The sequence below is a fragment of the Myotis yumanensis genome, unplaced genomic scaffold (genome assembly GCF_028538775.1).
Source record: "Myotis yumanensis isolate MYYU_CA2020_CCGP unplaced genomic scaffold, mMyoYum1.0.hap1 SCAF_6, whole genome shotgun sequence".
NCBI classification, from domain to species: Eukaryota; Metazoa; Chordata; class Mammalia; order Chiroptera; family Vespertilionidae; genus Myotis; species Myotis yumanensis.
In genome coordinates, this window is record NW_027223757.1 from 96,498,979 (window position 1) to 96,517,940 (window position 18,962).

An 18,962-nucleotide genomic window follows, 5' to 3' on the forward strand; every position below is an offset into this window, starting at 1 on the left:
CCTGAACTAAATGCATGCAGGTCATGCTTCTAAACTCTCTCCCCACACCTTCTCATTTCCTCCCAGGCCCGTCTCCATTCCTCCCCCAACTCTCCCATCTAAAAGATGAAGTAAAGCCAGGCTGGCATGGCCCAGTGGTTGAGCACGGACCTATGAACCAGGAGGTCATGTTTTGATTCCCAGTCGGGCACATGCCCGGGTTGCAGGCTCAACCCCAGTGTGGAGCATGTAGGAAGCAGGGGATCAATGATTCTCTCTCATCACTGTTGTCTGTCTGTCTCTCTCTCTCTCTCTCTCTCTCTCTCTCCTTCCCTCTCAGAAACCAATAAAAATGTATTTTTAAATAATGAATAAAAGATGAAGTAAAGACATGGGAAGAGAGGAGGTTTAGAAGGATGCGGGAGAAAGCAGGGACGGCTGAGGAAGGGAAGGTGGTACCGTGTCATGTGCTTCTGGGCAAGGGCAATGGCGTATTCGGCCACAACCGTCTTCCCTGCAGATGTGTGAGCCGCCACAAAGACCGAGTCGTGCCGTTCCAGGTGCAGGATGGCCTGTTTCTGGAACACATCGGGCTCAAATGGCCACTGTGGGAGAGAGAACTAGATGAGGGCTAAGGAAGGGAGGGGGCCTTCCTACCTCTGGCTCCTGGGGCACGCAGGGCAGTAGAAGGCCAGAGTGAGCGAGGCTGGGACTGAGGTCCAAGACTGGCCTGGAAGGCATCTGGCCTCTGGTGAGGAGGGCAGACAAGGCAGCGGGCTGGGAGGAGGCGGGGAGATGTGAGGCCGGGCCACACTACCTGGAAGGCTGGCTGGGGGATGAGGCGGTAGAAGTCACCAACGGGGGAGGTGACATCCACAGGAATGGCCCACTGCTCCTGAGGAAGCGGCTTGGGGGGCTCTGAAGGGGACACAACTGTGGACGCTTCCTGGAAAAGGAAGGGGTGAGAGCGATAAAGATACAGCCAGAAAGCTCCCCATTACCACTCCTCCCAAAAGATGCTCCAGTCTCTCCCGTAGAACCAAGCCAGCCAGCCCACCTCCCGGGGCCAAGGCCCCCTTCTTTCCTGTTTCAACTGCCCAGAAGCACCCACCTTCAACACTAGGTCCTCCAAGCTGCTTGCTCTGGCCACGGGAGCGCTGCAGGGAGAGGCTGGAACAGTGTCCCCTCTGGTACCTCCTGGCTGTCCCACTGCCTCCCTCTCGTCTTCGTCGCCCCCACCCAGATCCAGGGGCTCTAGCAGGCGGCTGAGGCTGAGCAACCCAGGCGCTGGAGCTGGGTGATCTGAGGAGCCAGGCAAAAAGGGAGACCCAGTCCGTCCATCTCCGTTCTACAGGAGAAGGGCACCACTTCTACACGCCCATCCCAGAACTCACCCTTTGGTGCAAAGTCCACGCCTCTCTTGAAGCCAGGTGGGATGGTAAGGAGGTCTGCAGGATGGACAGAGCGCGTCAGGACCACTGCGCACTCCTGAGCAAGTCCTACGTCACGCAGACTAAAGAGTGCCATGGCAGCACGGGCGTTGTAGCTGGGGACAGTTGTAATAGTTTTCCAACACGTGACCGTAACGTTTGTTACGGAAGGGGGACCTTTTCCTAACTTGATCAAAGGCACGGAAGGGCTAGCAGCAGCCGAGTGCTAGGCCTGGGCCCCTCGTCCTCAGGGCCCAGACTTGAAGCCCTGCCTCCCAAGGGTCCAGCCTGGCACCACCTCACCTTTCTCAAAGTCTATCTCCTCCTCAGCCTCCTCCCGGGTGCTCAGCTCTGTGAGGGTGGGCTCATCCATTCCACCTGGGGAGAGGTTGGACACGAGGAGTCATGAGGGGGGATACGGGAACCCTTCCCTGGAGACTGAGGGCTCCCTCCCCTACCATCTCATTTCCACAACAGTTACCTGGCCAGAAAGGGTACTGTGTTGGATTCCCCCACAAGGACTGGGAGATGGGCCCTGGTGGCCGGCGAAGAGATAAGGAGGTGGTGGCCGACAGGTCTGTATTCTCCAGCAGGACCTGAGGTGAGCGATCAGAGCCGAGGCTGAGCTTGCCTCCGACCCTCCTTCCCCAGCCCTGCTGCTCGTGGCCCCTGAGCCCTTACCTCCTTGAAGCCCAGTATCTGGCCCGTGGTTGGTTGTCTTTGGGCTTGCAGGTCGGAGGGGACTGGGGCTCCCAGTACAGTGAGGAGAGACCAAGGATCCATCTTCCTCTGCCATTTTCTAGAGAGAAGGAAGTAATTTTCAAGTCTTCTTTCTCCTCTGTCTCAGCTTCCTCCATGGGCCCATCTCCCTAGGCCAGGCCCCTCCGACCCTCACCGAGCTGAGTGCTCCAGGCCATGCAGAGGCAGCCAGGCTGGAGACGACAGGAACCGCTGCTCGGCTTCTTGCTGCAGATCTGGGGCACAGGGAGGGAGGCCGTGGGGAAGCTGGGGCCAGGCGAGATGAGAGACAGTGATGGGACTGGTGTTAGAGCAGAAATGGCAGATTAGACCCAGACAGACTAGGACAATCAAAGTAAACGATGTTTCCCAAAGGCTGTGACACTTTCCGGGACAAAGGACCTGCTGGTTAATAGTACAGATTTCAGAAGCTGGGGCTGGACCCAGGAATGTGTATTCTTTAAAAGCTGCCCCACTGATTATGAGGCACCTGAAATTTGAGAATCACCAGCTTTAGGGAGAAGGGCCCAGACCGAAAGATGAAGAGTGGGCTGGCATCTCAGCCACCAAGTGCTTGGAGACAGAAGGGCCTGCACGAGGACAGACACACTGGAAAGCGCAGTTGGGGAGCAAAGGCACCCCCGGAGCGCCCCGCGGGTCCTCAAGGGGCTCCCACCCGGAGCGGCACTAGGCTGGAGTCCGCCCGGCACCAGGACGGCCCGATGACCGGTGTCGACAGAAAAGCGGCTCATGCTCGTCCTACTGAAAGGAAAGGGTTTTGAGCCCAGTGCGGGTCAAAGGTTAGGGTCATAAGTCACTCACCGTGCTCTCTGGAGCCCCCGGCACGTTCCGCAGCGCCCAGCGCCCAGTGCATCCCAGCTCCACAGCCCGAAGAGGCAGGTCCAGGGGGTCCGGGGGAGGCAGCACTACGGGAGGAAGATCAGAGGTCAGGGGTCAAGGGTAGATTCCTGTCTACTCCTTCGTTCCACCCCCGCCCCCTCACCGAGTCGCTCCGTCTCCATCATCTGGGAGCCACAGCAGCCGCCCCGCAGCCGGAAGTGCAGCGAGGAGCCGCGGTAAGCCCCGCCCCCGAAAGGGCGGAAGTGAAGGCGACTTCCGCCACCCACCCGCCGAGTGCCTGCGAGGGGCCGCCGGCTCCGGCTCCGGGGAAGGCCGGGCGGAAGTGCCTGCGAGGCGGCTGCCGTGGGTGCCGCGCTTCCGCCCCTCGTACGTCATCGCTCCGAGCCGGCGACCGTGCCCGCGGGCCGCCGCCCGAGACCGCGGCCGGGCTGACGCCCCTCAGGTAAGGCGCCCTCCTCCGCGCCCTGCGCCCTTTTCCGAGCTCCTTCCTTCCCTTTTCCGATGTTCCGAGGGCGCTGCGCGGGTTCCGCCGCCGCCTCTGCAGTTGGGACCCCGCGGTGGCCATGCTGACCCGTGGGGTAGGGGGGCTCTGGTGCCAGCGTCTCGGCGACGGAGGGTGTTTCTCCCGGTCCTCGTGGTGCCGCTGGGCTGCTGTCCGTGAATCCTAGCGAGGAGGGGTGCTGGGCCCCCGAGCCTAAGCCAGGGCTGGGAGAGGCGACCCCAGCAGTCAGTGCCGGTGGAGAAAGATGTCTTGGCCCCGCCCCTGAACCAGGAGCCACCATGTTGGTGATACCCCCCGGACTGAGCGAGGAGGAGGAGGCTCTGCAGAAGAAATTCAACAAACTGAAGAAAAAGGTGAGGGGGTGTGGCGGGCCGCCCGCGGTGTGGCTCGGAGCGGGCAGGTCTGTCCTATCAGCCTGCCCTGGAGCTGCCTCCCTTCCCCGCGGCTTTCATCCTCCTGAAGCTGCGCTCCCCAGTGTAGTTTTCCCATTTCCGTCTGGTCTCACTGATAGCCCTAACCTACCCAAAATAAAGCCATCATCTTCCTCCGAGCCTAACCTCGTTCCATTTCTTCATCTTCCAAATACGGACCGACCACATTCAGTTCTTCCGAGTGTTTGGAACCACACATTTCAGCTCTGCCCCGGCCGGTTAAAACATCGTCCTGACACACAAGGTTGCAGGTTCAGTCCCCCGTCAGGGCACAGACAAGAATCAAATCAGTAAGGGGGGCAGCACACCAGTGTTGCTCTCAAATCAGTTTTTTTAAATCTCATCTCTGACTTTTCCATTTGCATAGCCAAACAATTGCTGTCTTTTTTAATATCCTATATAATATAAGCCTAATATGCTAAGTGTCCAGTCAGCCGTTCAGCCAATCAAAGCATAATATGCTAATGATATGCTAAGGCCCCTAAACCACTCACTATGACATGCACTGTCCACCAGGAGGCAGACTCTCAACCGGTCGACCAGTTACTATGATGTGCACTGACCACCAGGGGGCAGATGCTCTGACCAGTAGGTTAACTTGCTGCTGGGGTCCAGCTGATCTGGACAGAGCAAGATGGGCCAGACACGCCCTGGAGCCCTCCCGAGGTCCCTCCCCAGCTGGCCAACCTCTCGAGTCCCTCCCAGGCCTCAATCTGCACCAGTGGGGTCCCTCGGCCTGGCCTGCACCCTCTCGCAATCTGGGACCCCTTAGGGGATGTCCGAGAGCCAGTTTCAGCCCGATCCTACAGGCCAGTCGAGGGACCCCACTGGTGCATGAATTCATGCACTGGGCCTCTAGAGTGTGTGTGTGTGTATGTGTGTATCTATATATATATATATATATATATATATATATATTTTTTTTTTTTTTTTTTTTTTTTTTTTTTTTTTAATTTCAGAAAGGAAGGGAGAGTGAGAGAAGTGGGGACATCAGTGATGAGAGGGAATCATTGATCTGTTACCTCCTGCACATCCCCTACTGGGGATTGAGCCAGCAACCTGGGCATGTGCTCTGACTGAGAATGGAATCATGACCTCCAGGTTCATAGGTCAATGCCCAACCGCTGAGCCACACCAGCCAGGCTCCTTGATTCTTTCTTGAAAATAATTTCTTTTTTCCTGCATATTCCATAAATCATCAGGTCTTTGCTGATGTTCACGTAGACCTGGGGTCCTCAAACTACGGCCCGTGGGCCACATGCAAATACAAATATTGTATTTGTTCCCATTTTGTTTTTTTACTTCAAAATAAGATATGTGCAGTGTGCATAGGAATTTGTTCATAGTTTTTTTTAAACTATAGTCCAGCCCTCCAACGGTCTGAGGGACAGTGAACAGGCCCCCTGTTTAAAAAGTTTGAGGACCCCTGACGTAGACTGTTGTAATGGTCTCTAAACACGTTTCTTAGTGTGTGTTTTTAACTGTTATTAAAATGATCCATTGGGAACATAAGACTGTCCTTTTTTTTCAGAATCCTTAAGTAGTTTCACATTGTCTGTGGAATAAAATCTTTTTTTTTTGTTTTGTTTTGTTTTTTAATTTTAATATAACCTGTGTGTATTCTTTTTTTTTAAATTAAATCTTTATTGTTCAGATTACATTTGTTCCTCTTTTTTTTTCCCCCATAACTCCCCTCCTCCCAGTTCCCGCCCCACACTCTGCCCTCACTCCCCACCCACTGTCCTCATCCATAGGTGCACGATTTTTGTCCAGTCTCTTCCCGCATCTCCCACTTCCCTTTCCCCCCCAAGAATAGTCAGTCCATTCCCTTTCTATGTCCCTGATTCATTATAATCACCAGTTCATTCTGTACATCAGATTATTTATTCACTTGATTCTTAGATTCACTTGTTGATAGATGCATGTTTGTTGTTCATAATTTGTATCTTTACCTTTTTCTTCTTCCTCTTCTTAAAGGATACCTTTCAGCATTTCATATAATACTGGTTTGGTGGTGATGAACTCCTTTAGCTTTTCCTTATCTGTGAAGCTCTTTATCTGACCTTCAATTCTGAATGATAGCTTTGCTGGATAAAGTAATCTGGGTTGTAGGTTCTAGGTATTCATCACTTGGAATATTTCTTGCCATTCCCTTCTGGCCTGCAAAGTTTCTGTTGAGAAATCAGCTGACAGTCGTATGGGTATTCCCTTGTAGGTAATTGAGTCTCTTTCTCTTGCTGCTTTTAAGATTCTCTCTTTGTCTTTTGCTCTTGGCATTTTAATGATGATGTGTCTTGGTGTGGTCCTCTTTGGATTCCTTTTGTTTGGGGTTCTCTGCGCTTCTTGGACCTGTAAGTCCATTTCTTTCACCAGGTGGGGGAAGTTTTCTGCCATTATTTCTTCAAATAGGTTTTCAATATCTTGCTGTCTCTCATCTTCTGGTATCCCTATAATTCTGATGTTGGTGCATTTGAAGCTGTCCCAGAGGCTCCTTACACTATCTTCGTATTTTCGGATTCTTTTTTCATTTTGCTTTTCCTGTTGGGTGTTTTTTGCTTCTTCGCATTTCAAATCTTTGACTTGATTCTTGCGCTCCTCTGGTCTGCTATTGGGTGTCTGTATAATATTCTTTATTTCAGTCAGTGTATGCTTAATTTCTAGTTGGTTCTTTATCACAACATCGAGGGTCTCATTAGATTCCTTGAGGCTCTCATCAAGTTTATTGGCAGCTTCTAGCACATTATTGAAAGCCCTCAAAAGTGCATTTTTTAGCTCTATATCCTCCATTTCTGTCATTTTTTTTGTCTCCGCATTTTTTATGCTTTCTTGGTGCACCCCCTTGTGGTCTTTGTGCGAAGTCTTGTTCTATTTAAGCCTTGATTGTTGTAGTTAATACTAGAGGGATTTGACCACCAGGCCGACTGGCTGTGAGAATCAGCTGTATCCGCAGTCGGAAAACTTCTGTCCTCTGGAGAGGTGCTAATCTAGCCTTTGCCTGAGGCTATATGGCAAATGGCTCTGCGCAGGGCTTGGGCTGGGCGGGCTTAGCAGGGCGGGCGGAGGGAGCGGTTATGGCTGCCCTCAGTCCCATTCCCAGAGGCTCTGCTTCTCAGAACCCCGGCAACCGCTGCAAACCTCGGAGAGAAAGCTGCCCTCAGGTTCCAACTGATGCCAGACAATCCTGCCTCTCCCGTTTGAGTCTGAGTCCCTAGAGACTCACCCGGTTCTGGAGCTCAGAGTCTGAGACTCCCTCCCGATTGAAAACGACAACCGCGCCCTCAGCCACCAGCCGGCTCCACGCGCACCTCCGTACCTTTGTATTTTCCACACTGCGCCTCCTCTGAGCCTCGGTATGCTGTTCTCTTTCCTTCTAGTTGAAGAATCTCTCCTCAGCCAGCCTTCCTGTGGTTCTGGGTGATGTCCGTTCCGTCTTTTAGTTGTATTTTTGAAGTGGTTGTTTGCGGCAGCAATCTCCGGTGTTTACCTATGCCGCCATCTTGGTTTTCTCCTGTGGAATAAAATCTTAAGTTGGTATCCCTTTTTAGTAAAATAGAACTATTCACTAGTCCCAAAACATGCATTCCCAAAGCCTTCTTATATCTGCATTTTTTTCACACTGTTTTCTTTGTGTAAAATGCTCTTTTTCTCCATCTCTGTTGTACAGATTTTACCCAGGGTCCAGTTTAATAGCCATTGGACATCAGAAAATTTTACTTGCTCTCGAGCAGTTTGCATCTCTTATAAACATTCTTGACAATTTAATCCAGACATTCTATTTTTCAGATTGTAAGCTTCTTGCACAGGAGGAACTGTGTCTCATACTTTTGCATGTCCCTGCTATAAAGTAATGAAAGGCGTGTTCTTGTTAAGTACGCAGAAGATGGGTGGGTGAAGCCCCCAAGAAAGGCACGTAGGCCTATGCCAGTGGTCGGCAAACGGGCTCGCGAGCCACATGCGGCTCTTTGGCTCCTTGAGTGTGGCTCTTCCACAAAATACCACGTGTGGGCGTGCACGTACAGTGCGACTGAAACTTCGTGGCTCATGCGCAGAAGTCGGTTTTCGGCCTGGGCGAGTCTATTTTGAAGAAGTACTGTTGATATTTGGCTCTGTTGACTAATGAGTTTGCCGACCACTGGCCTATGCTTACTTGCAGCTTATACCCGGGAGCTCTGGTCCATGATTGAATTCCTCATCTTCACCTTCAGAAACTTGATACTTTGGGAAGTCACTGGATACCGTGGTTTGGGTGGCTTAGGTGTCGCTGGCACGGCAGATGGTCTAGGGCTGCCTCAGCGAGCCACTCCAGGAGCACCATTTGCATTGTTTTCTTTGAGAAAGGGAGCCCCTGGAGTGATGTGGCAGGGGCCTTGGGAAAGGATCTGGTCAGGGTGGCCCTCACCAACTCCTCTCTTCTCATTCTTATTCCCAGAAAAAGGCATTGCTGGCTCTGAAGAAGCAAAGTAGCAGCAGCATAGCCAGCCAAGGCGGCGTGAAACGCTGTGAGTGACGGGAAACGGGAGCACATGGCTGGCTCTTCTCCCTCCTGGCTGCCATAACGCCTCTCCCTTCCCACTGCAGCTCTGTCAGAGCAGCCCGTGGTGGACACAGCCACCGCAACGGAGCAGGCGAAGCAGCTGGTGAAGTCGGGAGCCATCAGTGCCATCAAGGCTGAGACCAAGAACTCGGGCTTCAAGCGTTCTCGAACCCTAGAGGGAAAGTTAAAAGTAAGCACAAGCAGAAAGCTAGTCCAGGAACCCTTAAGTCAGGGGCATCCCTCCACGCTGGAATGGAGGCAGGTTGAGGGGGAAAGGAATGCCTGCTCGATCCTGGGCAAATGGTCTGCCACTCCGAGCGAAGACAGTGGGTGACTCCTGAGTTCTGCACTTTGCACAGTCTGGCTCCAGTCCATGTGTGAGAGCTCTTGGCTTGTGTTGTTCTCAGGAGGTGAGCCGGCTGAAATGTTAGCAGATTCAAGAAATGTTGAGATAAACTAAGTACTTTATGGGTATATTAGGGTCACTTATTTTGAAATACCACATAATCAAATAAGAAAAGTACAGCCCTAACCGGTTTGGCTCAGTGGATAGAGCATCGGCCTGCGGACTGAAGGGTCCCAGGTTCGATTCCGGTCAAGGGCATGTACCTTGGTTGCAGGCACATCCCCAGTGGGGGGTGTGCAGGAGGCAGCTGATCGATGTTTCTCTCTCATCGATGTTTCTGACTCCTTATCCCCCTCCCTTCCTCTCTGTAAAAAATCAATGAAATACATTTTTTTAAAAAGAAAGAAAAACACAAAGGAATTAAAAGGAAAAAAGGCCAGCAGAAGGCGAGAAGGGGTGAGGGAAGAGGAATCCCCTCTCCTTTGTCCCATGGTTGGCCGCCTCCTGCTCACACTCTGAGGTAGGTCTCTACCTCCTTCCAGGACCCTGAGAAGGGGCCGGTCCCCACTTTCCAGCCGTTCCAGAGGAGCATATCTGCGGATGACGATCTGCAGGAGGTAACGGCTCCCACTCCTCTGTCCCTGAGGGACCCACATGCCTGAAACTAGGGGTCCTCCTAACTGAAACTTGGTCTCTTTTTCAGTCGTCCAGACGTCCCCAAAGGAAATCTCTGTACGAGAGGTTAGCAAGTTAGAAATAGGACTGGGTCCCGGTGGGTGGAGGGGGGCTGCCTGGTCCTTGGGAGGTATGGGGCTGGAGGGGGAGGAGCTGGGCTCCAGAGCAAGTGTTGAGTCTCTACAGGGTCTTTAAAGACAAGGTAAAGGCCCCCTTTGATCCTCACTGTCTGCCTCCCCTAGCTTTGTTTCTTCCAGCGACCGACTTCGGGACCTGGGGCCAGAAGGGGAGGAGGCAGAAGGCCCAGGGGCTGGTGATGGCCCTCCTCGAAGCTTTGAATGGGGCTACGAAGAACGTGGTAACGCCCGCTCTTCAGTCTCCCCTCCCCGAAGCCGCAGCCGGGACCGCAGTCGTGAGCGGAACCGGGACAGAGAACGGGACCGGGACAGAGAACGGGACCGGGACAGAGAACGGGACCGGGACAGAGAACGAGACCGGGACAGAGAACGAGACCGGGAGCGAGACAGAGACAGAGACCGGGACCGAGACCGAGACCGAGAAGGCCCTTTCCGCAGTGAGTGGGCATGGGTAGTGGGGAAAGTGGCCTCAGCGAGGATTGAGGTGGCTCCAGCTAACGTGGAGGGTGACCCACGGTACGTCTGTGATCCCACAGGGTCGGACTCGTTCCCTGAACGCCGGGCCCCTCGGAAGGGGAACACTCTCTACGTGTATGGGGAAGACATGACGCCCACCCTCCTCCGTGGGGCCTTCTCCCCCTTCGGAAACATCATTGACCTCTCCATGGACCCACCCAGAAAGTAAGGAGGACTTCGGGTGTGCGGCCTCGGCCAGCCCGTCCCCAGCAGCCTGTAGCATCGGGCTCGGCTGCATTAAGAAGAGCCCGCGTCCCTCTACTGACCCTGTCTCCTCTCATCCAGCTGTGCCTTCGTCACCTATGAAAAGATGGAGTCAGCAGATCAGGCCGTTGCTGAGGTGGGACTTCCCAGATCCGTTCCTCCCACCCTCCTGCCATCCTCGAGTTTTCTCTAACGTACTGAGAGCCCCTCCCCGCTCACAGCAAACCTACGTTCTCAGATCCCGGCTCAGGCCACTGCTAGGATGGCAGCTCGTGGAAATTCTCCTTTGGTTTGTCTGTAATGTTTCCCCATCCTCTGCCCCAGCTCAACGGGACGCAGGTGGAGTCCGTGCAGCTCAAGGTCAGCATTGCCCGCAAACAGCCCATGCTGGATGCCGCCACTGGCAAGTCTGTGTGGGGCTCCCTCGGTAAGAACGAGGTTCTTCCCCATCCTGCCCCCACCGCTCACCCCTTCTTGTTCCCCTGCAGGTCCTGGGTTCCCTGGAGGCCTGGGTGTGGGGGGGCCGTGGGGATGGGAGGAGAGTGGTCAGACCCTCTGTCAGTTGGAAGTAGGAGAAAGAAGAGAAAATGGTTGAAAATAACTGACTGGAGCAGGGTCAGGCTCATGAGCAAGATGAGCATCTCGCGGCCTTGTTCGTTTTGAGGTGAAGTGTAGTTGGTTTTGGAATAGGAACTGGAACTCAGGCACGAGGTGGGAAATGAAGACAGATTGTCACCTGTATCTCGGGGTGGCTACAAAATGATAGTCTCATTGGGGAGACTGACTTCTGGAGAAAAAAATGGCCCAGGACTGGGCTTGGGTAATATTCAGAGAATATGGTGGAAGCAGGGCTCTGTTCCCCGTGCCCGGCTCGTCCCAGCCCTCCTGACATGTTAGGCCGGGGTTGATGCAGCAACGGAGACAGCAGGAAGGGTCAAGGCCATTGAAGCCAGAGGCCACCCGCTTTGAGAAAGGGCATGTCAGCATTGCCAGAGTACAGAGACCCCAAAGACTGGGAGCTGCTGTCGGGGGTTCACTAGCCCCAGAGTGGCGGGGATGGAATCCTTGGCGATGGGGTGAGGAGAGGGACGCACTGGGAACAGGGAGGAACAAGGAAGGGAAGGAAAGCTCGAGGCTCAAGGAAGAATGCTCCGGCCACAGCTACCCCCAGAGTGAGTTCTGTCGGGCGAGTAGCACTTCTCATTTTAGCAGAAATAGATTTTCCTGGCAAAGGAGTGGGGCAGAACAGGGGTTCAGAGCAAGAGTGACCTTCCAGATGAAAGGAAGGGCTCAAAAAGACCAGCATGTCAACAAAGGGCTATAGAGATTTTCTCATTTTTAACTTTTTAAAAAATATTAATTTCATAGAGGAAGGGAGAGGGAGAGAGATGGAAACATCAATGATGAGAGAGAATCACTGATTGGCTGCCTTCTGCACGTCCTGCACTGGAGATCGAGCCCGCAACCCAGGCGTGTGCCCTGACCAGGAATCAAACTGTGACCTCCTGGTTCATAGGTCAACGCTCAACCACTGAGCACATTGGGCCAGGATAGTTTTTAATTTTTGATGTATTGACTCAAAGCTGTAGTAAGCACCATTCAGATGTGTCAATAATAACATTTGCTGTTTTTCTAAGAACCAACCATTTGTTAACAGTATCCCCATGTGATAACAGCATTACCGCTCACTGCTGGCTGGGGTGTTGTGATGGTTTGGCAGCCACTGGGAGACAGGCCGTCCCGGCCACCAGAGGGCAGCATAGAACAGCTTCCAGGAACCAGAGGCCAGGAGTGGGGTCAGACTCCGTCTGGGGTCTCACCAATGCTCTCCTTCAGGCCTTAACTAATCCTTTCCTCCCTCCCTAGCCGTCCAGAACAGTCCTAAGGGCTGCCATCGGGACAAAAGGACCCAGATTGTCTACAATGACGATGTCTACAAGGAAAACCTTGTGGATGGCTTCTAGGTGGCAGAGTGAACTGCTTGTGCCCCGCCTGCCCCGACACTGGTCTCAGTAAAGCACCGAGGTGGAAGCTCACACACCTCCCTCAGCCTCTGGTTTCTCAGCACTGGGGATTGGGTTGAGCCTTTTACAACGGCTGTTAGATTTTATCTCATTTGTGGCAAGATGGCCAGTGCACCTTCCCCAAAGGATGTTGAACACAGGTGTTGTCACAGCTCTTTTAATTGGATCCCATGCCCCTTCCCAGCAGGAAACCCCTATAGAAAAGAATCCTCGCCCTGGAGTTTCTCCTTGAGCCAGGGCAGCACTTGGAAGAGGTTGATGTGAAAGTCCCGGGCGTGAGCAGGCACCTGGTGCTGCAGTCTCTTGTCTTTGCAGACATCCACGACTCCCCAGCTGATCACACCAACCTGCAGGGGTGCGGGGTGCCATGGGTCATCTGGTAGAATTTCTCCTGCACCTCAGGAAGCACAGCTGCTCCCATTGCACCTGCACTGACCTGGGAGAAATAGACTAGGAACCCCCTCAGTCCCGTCCTCCGCAGCAGCCAGGCCACCCCGTGGTCCTGAGCCCCCAGTTCAGGGGTAGTCCTAAGGCGAGGCGGCTCTGCCCTCCCCTTTCTAGCCACAGCTGTTGGCCTTTCCTGCTTTGGGGCCCGTGCTGACCACTTGGCGTCTCCCCCGGCTGGGAAAGGAGGGACTTACTTGAATGAAGCGACTCCTCTTGTGAATAATCAGGGGGCCACCAGAATCACCTACAGGGGAGGAGAAGCTGCAGCGAACCTCCTGGGCCTCGGGAACTTGCAGCTCCACCAAAGAGCCTTTTCTCACCTTTGCAAGTGTTGGGGTCAGCATAGGGATCCACCCCTCCAGTGCAAAGGAACCTGGGGGTGACCACCTCAGAGATGTCCTTGACTTGACCATAGCCTGGGGCCTTCTGAGCATCTCTCTGACACGCGGCTTTCTGTGGGCGGGAAGGAAGGGATGAACCAGCTCGCTCGGAGAGTCTGGGCCGAGAACCTCCTTAGGGTCCCACATTGCTCACCTTATCCCCATTCTTGATGTGGACCTCTTTCCGAGTCAGCCTCTTCTTCCCGTCCTTGAGTAACTCAGACACAAACAGCGCTTTGACATCCTTTGGCGGGAGCAGCTCTTCCACTGGACAGATGGACGGACTGGGTCACTTCAGCACTCCTCTCCCCACCGTCTCCGCAGCTCCCTCAGCCCCTCCCTAGGAGCTGGGCTCAGGCAGGCGCCTCCTCAGCATCCCTCACGCCCCACTTGTCTCTTGGACTCTCACCCTAGTGCTCCTCTCCCTGAACATGTCTTACTCTGTTTCTGGCAACTGGTTGACAGTGGAAGCCTCAAAGCTTGATTTGTGGCCACGGTGCAAGGGAGACAGATGGGCCTGTTCAGGAGAGGTAGGGAACGGATGGCAAGCTGCACCCCAGGCCTCCAGCCCCACCTTTCAGTCTCTCGGGGAGCCCGACGCCTGACCTGAGAGTCTTGCTGTACTGCAGCTTCTCCTTGAGCTTGATCAGGGCCACGTCATAGTCATAAAATTCCGGAATTCCTTCTGCTTTTTTCCCATTGATGTTGTACTTGGGGTGAAATAGAACTTGTTCTATGTGCAAGTCCTGCTTCTTTCCTCCTACGGTCAGAGGAGAGAGGACCTCTGGGCCACCCACTTCTCCGGGCAGCCTCCTGCCTCTGGCCCTGGGCCTTCCCTCTGCTTCAGCATAGAAAGCAGGGGCGGGGTCTTTCTCTGCTGAGGGCCATTGGGGTATTTATAACATTGTCCATGGGCCATACAAAATTATCAAATTAAAAATTAGCCTCCTAGGCCTAGCTGGTTTGGCTCAGTGGCCCTCGAATTGAAGGATCCTAGGTTGGATTCTGGTCAAGGGCATGTACCTTGGTTGCAGGCTTGATCCCCAGCCCCTGGGAGGCAACCAATTGATGTGTCTCACATCAATGTTTCTCTCTCTCTCCCCTTCCCTTTCACTCTGTCTTTAAAAATCAGTGGCAAAAATGTCCTCAGGTGAAGATTAACACAAAAAACAGCTTGCTATCTTTGGTCAAATATTCAACTCCTCTCTAATGCCTTGGCAGGGCCAGACCAAATGATTCTGTGGGCCTTATATGGCCCATGGGCCAGACGTTCCCCGCCCCTGGTGTAAAGGAATGAGCTACATTGAGGGCGGGTGGACTGAGCTCGAAGTGGGAGGTGTTAGCTGGAGGGTGGAGCTCAGAATTGATCCACTGCATCATCCTTACCCACGTTGACCTTGATCCAGTGTAGCTGGTCCTCCACTGTGAAGCAGTGTGCCGCTGTCAGCACAAAGTACGGGGACACCACAGCCCCCATGCAGTTCTCATGTGCGTTTGGAGGGCGCTGGTAATAATGGCGGAGGGGAAGCTCTTTCACCAACTGAATCCTAGCATGGGCCCTGCCCGTGCCCTACTCCCACTTCACCCTGCCCTCCCCCCAGGACGCCATGCTTACGGTGACTGAGATCTTGGCCTGCCATGGTTGCCTGTGGTAATCGGTAGCATCCTTGTGCTCCCAGACCATGCCGCAAAGACCCAGAGTCTGGGTTTCATCTAGAAAGAAAGGAAGGGCGGGCGCTGAAAGCTGGGGCACTTCATCCCAATGGCAGCACCTTTGGGGAGGGACGCCTCCATGTCCATGGGAGCCGAGGCCCATGAGGAGAAAGGAGAGGCAAGGGCATGCGTTTACTTGTACTGAAGACATGAAGTCACTGGTACAGGGGAAAAAATTTGAGACTGAGATCGGAGACTTGGCTGGTTTTAGGCCCAGCTCACTAGTTTGCCGTCTCTTGGCCTCATCTGTAAAACGGGGCTGCAGAAAGGCCCCTGGGAGCTCTGGTTCTAAGTGGACAGTGCCAGGAAGCAGTCGACACTACGGTGGAGCCAAGGAGAGGCCTTCCAGACAGCCAGGGCTTCGGGCGGAGCGGAAAGGAGGGCCTGGGAGAGCGGGCTTCCTGACATCTGCCTACCAATCATTTGGTAGAAAACATTCTCCAGGTTGTCCATGTCCTTGACTTTGAACACATGTTGTTCTTTATCTTTCTTGGAAGCCAAAGCATTGATGTTCTCTTGGTTCACCAGAGGCCCAACCCCAAACACGTAGACATCTGAGGGAGAGAAGGGAGGGTGAGGGTCCACGCCTGGGAGGGGCAGGAGCTGGGAAAGCAGGCTGCTGGGTCCTGGTCAATGAAGCTCACCCAGGTAGTCTTCCCTTGGGTTTTTGCGATCTCTGCCAATGTCCAGCAGAGACCGGATGTCGTGGATGACAGGGACCGGGTCTCCGCCCATGTTGTGCTGGCCTACGGAAGAGACGGACCGTGAGGGGAGGCAAGGAGGGTCCAGACAGACAGATGGCTCACCGAGTGGCACGTGGCTGGGTAGGCAGGTTTGGAAGTGACAGATCACAGAGTCCCTCCTTATAAAATGTCACAGAAAAGATCAACATGGTTCCGGCCTGTTGCTGCTTGGGGCCCCCACCATGAGTCTAATGTTACATGTGGACTGAAGGGCCACGAGAGTGAGAGGGTGGGGAGTCGGGCAGGAGGGAGCCCTTCTGACCGTCAGTCATGAGGATGATGACGTGGCGGGTGCGGTTCCAGCCCTCGGGAGGGGTGTCCCCCGCCCAGCCCATCATGTTGTACACTGCCAGCAGGGCCTTCTTGGTGTTCGTCCCCATCTTCAGTTTGTGATCTGTGGGCAGGAAAGAGGTTGCCACCTCCCAGTCTTCCAAGCCACCCTTCAACCCCGAGGCCTGTCACAACATCCCACATGGTTCAACTTTTTTAGTTGATGGTCATCCCACTGACTTCCCTTTGCAAAGTAACTCTCTCGGCCCCTAACAGGTTCCCACTAACCTCTGTTCTCCGCGGACCCTGCTGTCAACCGTGCCCTACACAGTGGTCCTCCCTGTCCCCAGGCGGTCTCACACAGCACCCCTGAACCTTTGACCTCTCTGACCCCAAAGGGAGTGAACTTCCCACCATGACTTCTGACCTTTGTAGCTGATTTTGTCGAGCTTCTCTGTGACCCAGGCCGCATTGCTGCTCTCTGGGTCGGACACTCTAATCAAAATGTTGGTGTCGGTGGCATAGGTCACTAGAGCGTATTTTGGATTCACCCCATAACTTGCCACCTGAGGGAATCAAGGGTAATAGCATTGCAAGGAGAATACTTAGCTGGGACGGGGAAGGTCCTGGTAAGAGACTCAAGGGCCGACTGGTCACTGGGGTTTTCAGGGGCGTCTGGGTTACAGGTGAAGAAACTGCTTCAAGTGAAGGGGAAGGAGGACGGGCTAGGACCTGAGGATTTTCCGAAACCCTGGGGCTCAGAGGGGCTGCCAACCAGGAAGCTAGTCCTGTGAGGGCCGTGAGGGCCGTTCAGGGTCCCCGCATTGAAGGAGGGGCTCCACCTTCTCAATGAAGGCTTTCAGGCAATTCTTGGCGCCGGTGAAGTTGTGCGTCCCGATGCTGTCGGATCCATCCAGCACCAGGTAGATGTTCATGGAGCCCGAGGGGTCCAGGACAATCCTCCTCTTCTGTTGTTCATCTGCACGCCCCACAGACACTCAGGCTCCCTGCCCCCCGACCCCCTGCCCTCCCGACTCCCGCCCCACCTCCCACTCCGCCTTCGCACCTGGGCTGTGCCCATCCTCAGCTTCCGCGCCCTCTATCCTCTCTGTCAGGGAAGACAGGAAGGCTTCGGCCACCTCCGCAGGGGTGTCGTACATGAAGGAGTCTGGGAGAGGAGAGCAGGTCAGATGTCTGGGAGGGCCCGCAGCACAGGGGCCAGATGCGGGCGGTGGGTTTCCAGAGTGGGAAGGGCTCAGCGGTAAGTTGTACAGGGACGTTTGGCACAGAAGGAGGCAGTGCCCTGGCACGGGGACTTGAGGCCGAGAGCCAGACCTGACCTGAGGGCGGGCATGGGTCAAGGGTCACCTTGGCAAGAAGGCTCTGTTCCACTCCAAGAGCCACCTTCCTGGCAGGTTCGCCGCTGGGAGCCGCGCAGGGTGAGTCCCCGGCTGCAGTAGTAGGTGACACTGTCTTCAAGGCGGTACTGGCTGCCCACCTTCCTTGTGCCAATGGGGATGCCTGGGTTGGGGCAGTACCCCGCTGCAGAGGCATGAGACCACGAGTGAGGCCCGAGGCCCGGCGGGCAAGGCAGCGCCCAGGAGTGACCAGGGTTCCTCGGGCTGCGGCACCGGCGGGGACAGGCCACCGTGAGGGAGCCATCTTCTCACCTCCATTGTCACAGATGGCTGTTTGCCCATCCCACCGACCAGTCGCTTGGCAGGTGCGATTGGCAGAGCCCCGGAGAGTGTAGCCATCATAACACTGGAACGAGATCTCGTCACTCAGATTGTAGTAGGAAGCCCGGGGCCAGTACTCCCCATTCTCAAAGTCCTGTGGTCGTGGACAGCGGATTGCTGGGGGGGGGGGGGGGGGGGGGGGAGACAAGTAGAAGTCACTGCGAGGGGCGGGCTGCCCTTTGGAGCCTCCCTCCCGGCCTCAAGGCCCCTGTCACTGAGAGCGACCCCCCACACCTCTCCCTCTCGGTCCCACAGGAGCAGCGTCTCCCCCGCCCCTGGAGGGCCCCTCAGCCCCCGGGAGGCCCCCCGCTCTTCCCTCCCACTCCTGAGGGTTCTGCCCGCTGCAGGGCCGCCTGGTTCCCTCCTCCTCCCTCCTTCCGCCTTCCCCCCTCCAGCCCGGGGCAGCTCCTACACCTGCTCAGCCCAACTTTCAGCCCGCCTGGCCTCACACACAGATCAGCCTCGTCGGGACCTCGGCCGCCCTGCTCCAACCCTCTGCTGGCCATGCCACCCTCCCTGCCCTCCAACCTCTGCATTCCGCCTTCTTGACAATCTTTTGGTCTTTGGTCTGCAGGGCGCTCCAGGACCCCGTGGATCTGCAGGTGCGAGCCGCCACGGGGTACGGGTAGAAGCCAGCGGGACACACGTACTCCAGCGCCTGGCCCTCCTTGAGAAGCTGGAAGGAGCCGCCTTTGATCTCTACTCCCTCCAGAGAGCAGGGTCTTTGGGGCTCAGCCACGGACACTGGCGTGGTGCCCACACCTAAAAAGACAGGCTGGTAAAGCCTGGCCTGCCAGGCCCAGGAGGGATGCTGGGCAGCAGGAGGGGGCAGTGACCCTGGCTTACCTCCAGGCAAGAGGCCCAGGATCAGGGCTACGAGGCAGAGCCAGGGGCTGAGGCTGCTCCGCGGGGCCCCGGGAGGCGGGCGAGCGGCTGGCGCTGGAGGCCGCACGGCCTTCCCCGGCTGGTGCTGCATGGCCATTTGGCTCAGCGTCCAGGCTGAGACTGCAGACCTGGGCCAGGGCGCACTCCCGTCCCCTGCCCCCCACACCTCCAGCCTTTTATGCAATCGGAGTGCTGGCACCTGCCGCTCGCCCTCCCCGCCCTTCCCACATCACTTTCCGGAATGTCCAGGAGGGAGAGCCCCACTGAGCTGCCAGTCAAGGAAATAGAAACTGCAAGCCCCACCCTTTGCTGCCCAGGATCCAGGACTGTCCCTTCAGCAGCTCCCCTCGCCACAGGTCCTCCCCAAGAGCCCAGACCGCCCCCCTGTTGACCGGTGCGGAGCAGAGT

The 18,962-nt window shown here is 55.3% G+C and overlaps 3 protein-coding genes across 4 annotated transcripts in view; 1 reads left to right on the forward strand and 2 right to left on the reverse strand.

Annotated features, from left to right (window-relative positions):
* Nucleotides 1–3,254, reverse strand: part of SKIC2 (SKI2 subunit of superkiller complex) — a 9,750-nt gene extending 6,496 nt beyond the window's left edge. Inside the window, exons 1-10 of the mRNA XM_070418870.1 lie at nt 3,151–3,254; nt 2,970–3,073; nt 2,305–2,414; nt 2,091–2,208; nt 1,891–2,005; nt 1,713–1,787; nt 1,374–1,427; nt 1,091–1,281; nt 797–925; nt 439–584 (exon numbers count right to left, since the gene is read on the reverse strand). Coding sequence (XP_070274971.1) covers nt 439–584; nt 797–925; nt 1,091–1,281; nt 1,374–1,427; nt 1,713–1,787; nt 1,891–2,005; nt 2,091–2,208; nt 2,305–2,414; nt 2,970–3,073; nt 3,151–3,172 — 1,064 coding nt within the window. The 5' untranslated portion in view covers nt 3,173–3,254. The remainder of the gene's footprint in view (nt 1–438; nt 585–796; nt 926–1,090; nt 1,282–1,373; nt 1,428–1,712; nt 1,788–1,890; nt 2,006–2,090; nt 2,209–2,304; nt 2,415–2,969; nt 3,074–3,150) is intronic.
* A 100-nt stretch (nt 3,255–3,354) lies between these two features.
* On the forward strand, nt 3,355–12,389 carry NELFE (negative elongation factor complex member E). 2 transcript variants are annotated; one of them, XM_070418879.1, is made up of 11 exons: nt 3,355–3,450; nt 3,781–3,863; nt 8,371–8,440; nt 8,520–8,665; nt 9,364–9,438; nt 9,525–9,562; nt 9,739–10,070; nt 10,170–10,314; nt 10,435–10,489; nt 10,678–10,780; nt 12,220–12,389. In XM_070418879.1, the coding sequence occupies exons 2-11, from the start codon at nt 3,789–3,791 to the stop codon at nt 12,315–12,317; spliced, it is 1,137 nt and encodes a 378-aa protein (XP_070274980.1). In that variant the 5' UTR covers nt 3,355–3,450; nt 3,781–3,788; the 3' UTR covers nt 12,318–12,389. The 2 variants fall into 2 exon arrangements, with proteins under 2 accessions (XP_070274980.1, XP_070274981.1); XM_070418880.1 differs by lacking the exon at nt 3,355–3,450 and having other exon boundaries at nt 3,515–3,863.
* Nucleotides 12,390–12,518: 129 nt separating this feature from the next.
* CFB (complement factor B) lies at nt 12,519–18,707 on the reverse strand. The gene is made up of 18 exons (XM_070418871.1): nt 18,516–18,707; nt 18,198–18,431; nt 17,601–17,786; nt 17,299–17,472; nt 16,997–17,098; nt 16,773–16,909; nt 16,358–16,496; nt 15,923–16,054; nt 15,562–15,663; nt 15,334–15,471; nt 14,820–14,917; nt 14,591–14,708; nt 13,811–13,964; nt 13,645–13,721; nt 13,359–13,471; nt 13,145–13,277; nt 13,019–13,068; nt 12,519–12,724 (listed from the first exon to the last, which is right to left on the reverse strand). Exons 1-18 carry the CDS (start codon nt 18,649–18,651, stop codon nt 12,572–12,574), a joined length of 2,376 nt encoding a protein of 791 aa, XP_070274972.1. The 5' UTR covers nt 18,652–18,707; the 3' UTR covers nt 12,519–12,571.
* Nucleotides 18,708–18,962: the final 255 nt, after the last annotated feature.

Excerpts from the sequence above, each read along its gene's own strand:
- NELFE (XM_070418879.1), top strand. The coding sequence starts at position 3,789 with ATGTTGGTGATACCCCCCGGACTGAGCGAGGAGGAGGAGGCTCTGCAG. Across the intron at positions 3,864-8,370 it reads TCAACAAACTGAAGAAAAAG|AAAAAGGCATTGCTGGCTCT; the intron begins GTGAGGGGGTGT and ends TCTTATTCCCAG. Across the intron at positions 9,439-9,524 it reads CGGATGACGATCTGCAGGAG|TCGTCCAGACGTCCCCAAAG; the intron begins GTAACGGCTCCC and ends TCTCTTTTTCAG.
- CFB (XM_070418871.1), bottom strand. The coding sequence starts at position 18,651 with ATGGCCATGCAGCACCAGCCGGGGAAGGCCGTGCGGCCTCCAGCGCCA. Across the intron at positions 16,055-16,357 it reads CGACAAAATCAGCTACAAAG|ATCACAAACTGAAGATGGGG; the intron begins GTCAGAAGTCAT and ends TCCTGCCCACAG. Across the intron at positions 13,472-13,644 it reads AACCAGTTGCCAGAAACAGA|TGGAAGAGCTGCTCCCGCCA; the intron begins GTAAGACATGTT and ends CCATCTGTCCAG.